The sequence below is a fragment of the Dreissena polymorpha genome, chromosome 2 (genome assembly GCF_020536995.1).
Source record: "Dreissena polymorpha isolate Duluth1 chromosome 2, UMN_Dpol_1.0, whole genome shotgun sequence".
Classification (NCBI taxonomy): Eukaryota; Metazoa; Mollusca; class Bivalvia; order Myida; family Dreissenidae; genus Dreissena; species Dreissena polymorpha.
In genome coordinates, this window is record NC_068356.1 from 113,219,321 (window position 1) to 113,229,442 (window position 10,122).

At 35.0% G+C, this 10,122-nt stretch overlaps 1 protein-coding gene across 2 annotated transcripts in view; it reads left to right on the plus strand.

Annotated features, from left to right (window-relative positions):
* Positions 1 to 6,142, plus strand: part of LOC127868537 (uncharacterized) — a 46,797-nt gene extending 40,655 nt beyond the window's left edge. The window contains exons 10-12 of one of the 2 annotated variants that reach the window (XM_052410379.1): positions 1,830 to 1,901; positions 3,178 to 3,204; positions 3,967 to 6,142. In XM_052410379.1, coding sequence (XP_052266339.1) covers positions 1,830 to 1,901; positions 3,178 to 3,204; positions 3,967 to 5,304 — 1,437 coding nt within the window. In that variant the 3' untranslated portion in view covers positions 5,305 to 6,142. The remainder of the gene's footprint in view (positions 1 to 1,829; positions 1,902 to 3,177; positions 3,205 to 3,966) is intronic. The other variant, XM_052410380.1, reaches the window with a different exon arrangement.
* The last annotated feature ends 3,980 nt before the right edge of the window (positions 6,143 to 10,122 follow it).

Below are 10,122 nucleotides of genomic sequence, written 5' to 3' on the forward strand. Positions count from 1 at the left end.
CATCAGGTTTTTCATTGTCCACGCATCCGCTAATGTACGCATTTTTATGCCCCCGGATTTAATGATCGGGGGTATATTGTTTTTTGCCTGTATGTCTCTCTGTCATTCTGTCGGTCTATCATTCTGTCTAAAAACTTGAACCTTGGTCATAAGTTCTGCAATATTAAATATAGCAACTTGATATCTGGCATGCATGTGTATCTCACGGAGCTGCACATTTTTAGTGGTGAAGGTCATCCTTCAAGGTCAAAGTTTTAAAAAAAGGTTTCAATCGGCGAAGTAGAGGGCATTGTGTTTCATAAACACAGCTCTTGTTTTCATTTATTTGTATGCCCCGGGATTGAATGATCGGGGGTATATTTTTTTTCCTGTTTTCTATTATTTTCACGTTGAGGTCTACGTGAATGAACTCATATGCCCATCTAAAAGGAACAATTGCTGCATTAGATTGACATTTTGTCTATTTTATATTCCCAAGTCAATGAAATATTTCACAATTCACTTTCATGCCATTGCCACTAAATACGTTGTATTTAATCATTTTTATAGAGACTTATTTAGGGGGTCGATAAATAGTGACAGGGTCGATAAATGCAACACTTACTGCATTGAAATATTGCAAAGATTTTAATTGGATAAATTCGGTTACATTGGTAATTAAATATTGAAGATGACCAATCAAAACCATTCTTACAAATTGTACTTTGTACGCGAAAATCGAATAAAAAATTAATGAAAAAAGAGGCTATCATAGGTAATAGGGTCGATAATAGATACATAGCTCGAGTACAGTACTGTATAGAATTCAAACGCATCTCTAGAATATATATCTGTTTAATGCACCAAAAATTTCGCGCATCTATCTTTGAAACTTTCAAATTGCGATATTTGTTGCATTAAATTAATAATGCATGTTAGAATAAGCAGTTGCAGTACTCTAAGTATACTTATAAAGAATATGTTCAAGATTAAATGTTAAACGTCATCTCCGAAACGTTATTGGCATTACCGCAACATTGTATTTGTTTCGGTAATGACCTTTTCGGAAATGACATTAAAAAAACATTCTCATAAGCGTCTGTTGATTATGATGATGCTAAACATTGATAGTAAAGAGGTAACATACTTTGATAGTAATACACATATGAAACGGTCAAATATGCATTAAAAAGGACATGAGTGGCCGTTCGGTAATGCCGTGTAAAAAGCATAGGCATGCACATTCGCAACTTACCATCGATATACCAGCAATCTTCCATAGCTTCCTGTACATATACCGCTTTCATTATATTAGCGTTAATGAATTCTTGAGTGACGTCATTTTCGCGGGGTTACTACTATACTTATTATTTTAATTATTGTTGTCATCACATATTCGTTTCGGTAATGACAAAAAACCGGATGGCAAAAAAGGCTGTTGGATTTTGAATGTTTTGTTAAATTCATTGGTAAAATAACTTGCTTAGTTTTTAATTTTAAACTTTAAAGCACATTTTAAAACCTTAATTTTTTTTTAATATAATGATTCATACGTGTCAATAATAGTATAATGAGATACCCCAGCCACGTGATAAGGGATTTTCTACCACCTTTGGAGGTTGGAATAATATTTTTTTAAATGTGATATTTTACACCAATTTATACTTGTAGTATGTTAAGGTATAGTTTCTGTAACAGAATACATGTTCGTTTGAAGGTAAAATATAAGAATTGCGATATGTGATTTTATGAGCGGGTGACAGCCTCTGCCCACATTTGGTAGAATCCATAGAAAACAGGTATATATTGTTCATGTATAGACATGTTTGTTATTATATGTATGTGTACAGATGGGTGAAGGAGGTTACTTGCGTGAAAAGACAGATCATGAACGTGCCACGCGTCAAAGAGGCTTCCCTCAAGTAAGTAATGACATGCGTATGTGTTGAAGAATTTTTCGTACTTTTTTTGACTGCATTGATAGTACCGCAACACAAAGCTTTTTAGGTGACGATTGCAAAGTTAACTCCCATGTTACACTGCTTTCAAATTAGTTCATGAAGGGGAAGGGGAATGTCCTCCGTGGCAATAGTTATTGCGGTCCAAACGTGCTATCATCGGACAGGTGTAATTAAATACAATGTATTCAAACGTTTGGATATTTTCGTCATTAATACAGCACACCGGTCATCTGGGTACTTCAACATATGAATGACACACTTCGATAACACAGAAAAAGCCACGCGCTAGAGGGGTTTTCTGCAGTTGGTTGTAAGGATTTTTGTTCTGTTCATTTGGTTTTCAGATATGCAAAATAGTTTGGCCTTCAAATGGTATTACATTTTGCATTTCGAAAAAAAGAGATTCGCGGAAGAACGGTGGATAGCATGAAAAAAAAGATAAAATTCAATCGCAAATGCAGCACGAACTGATTTATCTGAACATATTTGAACAAAATAAAATACTTAGAAATAAATAAGGGACGTGTTTACTATTCGAATGAAACGATCAGTATGTCTCTTAATGTTTTAACATATGATTTTTGTAGTTTATTTACATAATTATGTGAGGCCATTTGGATCTATATTAATCGGATGCAACATGTAAGTTTCCTTATATCGGTTGTTACATTAAAGCTTAAATAAAGTCCTGTTGATATCTGGTTTGGATACTACAAGGGTACTTTCGCCGATTAGTTGGTTTATACATGTATGTTTACACTGCTGCTTTCTTGGCTAGAAATCGAGGTCTTCGGTACTAGACGGTGATGCGGTGCTGATGGCATAATTTGGCCCACGAATCTGCAAAATGTTTACAGTTTCTTGTCTGAATCTCATACTTAAAGAGCATGAATATGACGGCAAAATAAACAAATAACAAGAAGCTAGTGTTATGTGTTGGCAGTCTACACCCTCAAAGCAACCGTGAATATTTCAAAAAAATGTCCAGTGTCACAATTTACAGCAAATCAATGTGTGAGTTTTGTTTACAGATGATATGCCTTAAACATCTACTTCATGAGAATGCCTTACATCTTCAAACTCAAATAAAATATATATGCATGGTATCCACTTGTCTTTTATAAGAGTTTGGGTATTTTTTAGATTTGTTTTTGTCCGTGTTATGTTGGTTTGAGAACCCTTGTGTTCAAAGAATTTCCCTTCATTTACCAATCTTCTGAATATTGTTTCTTTGTAGAATTTCGACTGGAATTTCAACAATCAGGTTTGGTTCTGTAGATTGAGTTATTATATTTTAAACTCTTGTTATATTTGGCACGGTTTCAACAGTTGTATAATAATCGTCTGTTCTGTATGTAGGTAACGTACAATAGCAGCTCATATACTTCGGCTTATTCTTCTCACTCATGAGTCCAGATCCTGTAAAAATTAAACAATGAAAGAATAAGTGCTGTGTTTTCGCATTCAAATATGACGTTTTCCCTTTTCAGAATCAGTTTTTTATCAATTCAATTCGAGAATCTTACCTACGCTTGATTTAACCCACACAATAACGTGTCTTAAGGTCAAGTGAATTGCAATTCAAGCAAACGTTATTGTGGCGTAAAGGAAAGTGCTCCCTATAAGCATATCTCTATATAAAGGGAGTTTTCTAATCACTAATTATTTTAAATGTTTATCAAACACCTATTACGCGGCTATGCATAAGAATCGTCTGTATAATGCTAGTCGAATCTATTGAGCAACAATAACATATGATTTTATTAAGGACACAGATGTTTTTGCCTCTTAAAGAAGCCTTTAATCCATTTATCTAGAGCTCCGCTTAACGTAAAATCAATAACAACCGTTTTTAGTTTGATTCCTGTAAATATCAAGTTACCACTAAAAAAACTTCATCATACAGACTACTGTTTCCGGATAAATTATGTAAGTTGATAATATAGCCAATATTCCTTGCATCCCGAAGGTCGGTGACATGCCGATAGAGTTTTCTCTTCAATATTAATGTTACAATCAACTTCAGGTTCCATGGGAACGTGAGTCCATAGAAACCTGTACTGTGATGAACTCTCTGTGTTATGGGTCTGAAATCAGACAGGCGCGACGAGACGCATACAGGGAGCAGGATCGGATTATGTCTGCACAGGTTATGTTAACGACGATCACAACGGGTAGTAAAGCCGAGGGAGTGACAGACGTCTTTGAGGGTGACAGGGACATCATGTTTGTACTAAATGATGTCATTTGTTTAGAAAAAGATGTTAGTTCTTATACACTGCCAATGAACATTACTGTTTTTACATTAGACACCGATGTATGCTACCATGGACATTGCATACTTGTTCTAGAGCGGCCTGGTACAAATATGAAAAGGATAGTTTACAATGCTTTGTGTTTTTATGCAAACGGACGAGCTCTCTTGAGCAGCGACTTGTACGTAAATGCTTATGATGAACTTAAATTTGCTCCAGAAAATATTCGACATGAACGTGCAGGACCGTCAACGCCGAGGTCATTTGACGGTTGTCTGCATGGGATATATCATATAGACATGGTCCATTCTTTACGCTGTTACTGTCCAAGTATACTTAGAAAATGGGCTGAACGACGTCGGCATTGGCCGACTCCGGACGTTGTTCATAAAGTCGTTTCAATGGGAGCTTTTTTGACACCTGTTAGTTTTAAGGGTAGCGAACATAAACACTTAGAATGGAGGATCTGTTTCAATACAGGGGAGAATTATCTTGTGAGCTGTCTTAATAACACACAGATTTACATTTATGTATTACTAAAAATGATTATAAAGCAAGTAGTAAAGCCACTCAAGAAAGAACTGACATCATATACAGTTAAAAACATGGTTTTGTGGATTGCGGAGAACAATCCACAAGAATTATTCAATGAAAGAACGTTGTTTTACTGGCTACGTGAAGGACTGGTAGAACTACGATCTGCTATAATAACAGAGCGCCTTTCATATTTCATGATTCCGGATAGAAATCTAATGGCAGCGTGTGATATGGAAGAATGTCAGAAGCGTTTGTGGGTACAAATCATATCGGACATGATTGAAGAAGGACCGACGGTATTGCGCAGATTACCGAAGATACGGCATGCCATTAACTTTCACCCAGAGCCTTTGATGTGGTTCAGCAGTAAAGTATTAGAGATTGAACTGCTTGTTCTAAAGTACATAAACAGAGATTGCAGAGATAAGAATGGTGTGTTTAATGAGTCGGATACTATGCTGCAGGTGATATTCAGACGTACAATTGAGACACTTGATGAAGTCGAGCAGAGAATGAAAGTGATAGGAAGTCGTGATTTTACTGAAGCGATTAACATCGTGTTCGGCTGCTGATGCATGTAGAGTTGTCAATTGCAGTACTAAACTGCCGTTTTATATGGTTAACAAACGATGTTGACGTTATTTCCAATAATTCATAAATCCCTGTCAATGACAGTATTAACTGTATTTCAATCCAATGCATCCATTTTTAATAATGGTTGTTTATGCAAGTTTTAAACCTGTATTTTAACAGTGTTCAACCACGATGTTGATGTAAATTGCACGCTTTACATAGCAGTATATGAATGGTCCTGCTAATAATGATGCCATTGATAATTGATTTTTGTGTTTTTTTTTTATGTTATTTGTTTTGCATTAGTTGGTGCTTGAATGAATATTCTTTCAATAATTACATGTAAATAACAAATGTCATTAATGTTATTAAATTGTCAAATTATCTGTGTGATGGCAATTGCTTCTGGTTTAAATAGGGAATTCAATTAAGGTATCATTTGAATGTTAAATGTGATGTGTTACAAGGACGATACAATAAAACTATTATTGAAGTTGTTATTTTGTGTAGTTCGTACATTATTTCTCAATGATCAAAAACTTAAGAAAATTTATTGGCTTATTTTAATCTCTTCTTAAAATCTGTATTGTTTGGTTCAAGTACTAACCAATCCTTACAAAAATATCATTCTTTAAGACCAGTATAGAGTAATAGGATTGGTGGAATTGTAAGCTCGAGCGCACTGGTTTTGAACAAATATTAATTCTTGTTTTTGTCAGCAATGAGCGCACAGCTTTAAAAATGTTGCATTGCCCAGCCCTATGCTCCCAAATATAACTAGTTGTGTGATACAGTTTGATATATGACCTCATTATTAATATCTTTAGAGTAGTGATTAATATTGCTAATACATTTACATTGACATTTTGCATGAATATTATGTAAATTCATGCGATTTATAAGTGTCATAAATGGTTTATACGAATGGTAAAATTGTCTTTGTGATCTAAATAACTTCTTTAAAATTCAAGTATGGCATCACTTGCATTAAATTCCCTGTGTTACGAGGACATACAAGTTAACTATTGAAGTTGTTATTTATTGTAGTTCGTACATTATATCATTTCCCACTGAGCAAAAAATAAGGAAATAAATTCATGATTTTAAATATTAGAGTCAATGCCACTGACCTAACCGTGTAACTTCATATCAGTAATTGGTATTTGTGCACATTTCAAGTTAATAATAAAACATGAGACAATTTAATGCTCAAAAAATGAGGTTGCATATACATATCGTGGTTACATATTTGTATTATGAATGTGTAACCATTTCTTGCAAATCATATAAAAATATGAAATAAAACTTACTATTTTCAAAAAATGATACTTTTCTTTGAAAAACTGGAACATTATAATAATACTGAAAAAGACAAATACCGAACTTGATTTCAAATATTGTTGACATCAAACACTGGCGAATATTAAACTCATGTTTAAGTCTTTGTATTTTTCTAGGTTTTGCTGTTATAGTCGTGTTGTCAAACTTACGAACAGAATGTTGAAAATAATGATATTTATGTAAGAAAATACAGATTTGAAGTTTAATAGTGAATGTTCTACTGTCAATAAGCGATAGAAGAAAAAACGAAATAAAGGCTGGGCACTTTTTTTTACAATTCAGACCCCTACTTGTAATTCATGTTTGCGCAATTTGGTGATTATAACAGGGTAAACTAATCTGTTCAGCTTTACAAACATTGCTAAGGATTGTGAACTGTTGTAATAACCGATTTAGCCTTTAAGATGAAAAATTTAGTTTTGCAGTCTAGACGTTCGTTCTTTAGGAATGACACAAAGTCACAGAAGTTCAATTCTGAAAATGCACGTCAAATGATGTATGCAGGCAGATGCGTTTTATGTGAAAGCAGAGTTAATGCGGCAAAACACATTTATTCGCCGCATAAAATATATCACTTGAAGTAAGATTGAAGATATAAGTCGTTTATTACTCTAAAACATATTCTTTTGTTTTTATTTTCTAGAATACAAGAGATATGATTTTCAAGAATTTAAGAAGTGGCAAATGTAAATATTCATTGAGATGCCACTGATTTGTTCGTCTGGTAGTCTACGTAGGGTATAACCATTAAATGTCTTGTAAAACAACTTTATTTAAACTAATTGTAGAATCGGTGTATAGTACTGCTCGGTGTTGCATAAGCAAGAATGTTCTTAAGGTTAATAATGCATATTCATGTTTGATATAATAACAACTTTTGTGCCATGTAACAATGGCATAATGGTAGCTATCTTTAAATATATATTATAATAGCCTCGGTCTTGGAAATTTGGCATGACGAATATGCGTAAAGTGTTGACTGCGATTAGCTGGTGTAGTCCACCATATATATAACTACTCAAAACTACTGCAGATATAATGTCCAAACCTCTCCTCAACATCGTTAAATGAAGCTTCATATCAATTCCACAAATTAGTATCAAATCATGTTATTATCGAATTGATTTGCTCCTTTTTAATTTAATGCCAATAAGTACTGTTTGTTATGATGACTGATTTCTGCAAAAATCTTCTTGTATATATAAGGTCGCCAACGCGAAAACAAGCCCAAACGATATTCGTCACGCCTGACGTGTTGGCGCCCTTACAGCGTTACAGCGTTATGGTGGGTGCATTCGTCGTTTTTTTCGTTCGAGTGTTCGCGATGTTTTAATGCCGTCAACAATTCAACAAGCCCCAACGACAAACACACACACCAGAGCGGCTTATATAAAAAGCGACAATAGTTTTAGTCATCGTATCAGCGGCCTTTATGGTCGTAATGATTGGTATATTTCTCGCAGTTATCGTATAAGCGGTCTTTATGGTTCTAATGGCTGGTGTAGCCTTTATGTTCGTAATGACTGGTATATTTCTCGCTCGTTGATGGTCGTAATGACGGGTATATTTCTCGCTCATTTATGATTGTAATGACTGGTATATTTCTCGCTCCTTTATGGTCGTAATGACTGGTATATTTCTCGCTCCTTTATGGTCGTAATGACGGGTATATTTCTCGCTCATTTTTGGTCGTAATGACTGGTATATTTCTCGCTCCTTTATGGTCGTAATAACGGGTATATTTCTCGCTTCTTTATGGCCGTAATGACTTGTATATTTCGCGCTCCTTAATTGTCGTAATGACTGGTATATTTCTCGCTCTCTTGTGTTGGCATGTTGGCGATCTTCGTTAAACCCGCTAACACCACAAAAATACGTCGTAGAAATGAGCCACCATCCTTTATCATTCCGATTAATAACTCCTTCGTGGTTGATTCGTGTGCATTAGAACTCGTTGTTCATTGACCGACTTACAATTCCACGTCGAAAAGTATACATGAAACAAGATATATTTATAAAAATATTCTATCTATGGCATGTACTGTATGTAAATGTGTACATATGAACGCGCTTGTATGAAAATGTATTATGTGTGCAATACAAAAGGTAAACTCTTTAAACGAAATCAACGTCCAATATCATATAGCGTCAATGTTTTCATTGAATAATGGCGTGATTATGTTTGATTCTTTATATCAAATATGTTTAGCTTATCAAAGGGCCATACCATGTAAATGTAAACCATAAACAAGAATAACAAATATCTTGAGAACTAGGTAGGAGCGTATAAGCATGTATTTCACACAAAAAATTGTCATAGAGAATAATCTCATTTTGATAAATTTTTAATTGCTATCTAAATGCTAAGTTCAACGAATATAGACGTTATTTATTATCGTAATTTATCATCGTTAACTTTGTTAATTTAATTTAATAATCCAGATCTGTTGAAGGGCGGGACAAACACACTATGTTAAAAACATTCATTAAACATTTACATAACAATAGCCTTGCGTGTTCCCATTTTATCTGACTGCCGGTATAACAGCGCTATAGCAGCCGGGATGCAAGCAATACCAGACAGTGAGCACAGCCCGGCTGGCAATGTCTGATACAGGACCATATTGTTAGGAACATTTGTTGCCCTGGCAACCGCAGCACTGATTTTATGGTAGACTCGAGAGGACGAATATTTGTATCAGAGAGGTGATGCCTGAAATGAAAATGCAGTATATAATTAGCGGATAATACACATGCTCATTGCTGCTGCTTATGATGATGGTGATGGATTGATGATGATGATGAGGAGGAGGAGGAGGATGCTGTAGCTGCTGCTGGTGCTGCTACTGATGATGATGATGATGATGATGATGATGATGATGATGATGACGATGATGATGATGATGATGATGATGATGATGATGATGATGATGATGATGATGATGATGATGATGATGATGATGATGATGATGATGATGATGATGATGATGATGATGATGATGATGATGATGATGATAACTGCTCTTGACATATTTAAAGCAGTCTATAGTTTTTTAACATACATTGTATGAAACGCTAATCTGTAAGCGAAATCATTTTAAACGAAAATGAATTTTGGACAATCGTAACAAAAGAATGATCACAAGTTCGAGCGATATAACATTTACATATAGCATTTAAACATGCTTACACGCAACGGAGATAAATGCGATGCCAATCGTGGAGGTGAACTTGCTGTCAGAACGAAACAGGCAGGACGTTGTAATCATGGCCACGGCTAACATCACCAGCTCCACTAGTGTCATAGCCTGGGTCGATGTTACCCAAACTGGAGTGTACATGAAGAAACATGTCAATATGGCCATCTTACGTATTATAAGAGCGACGTCCTTGGAAAACTTGGCTTTATTCATGTGCGTAAAACTGTCGTCCCGGATTAGCCTGTTCAATACGAACAAGCTAATCAGAGACAACAC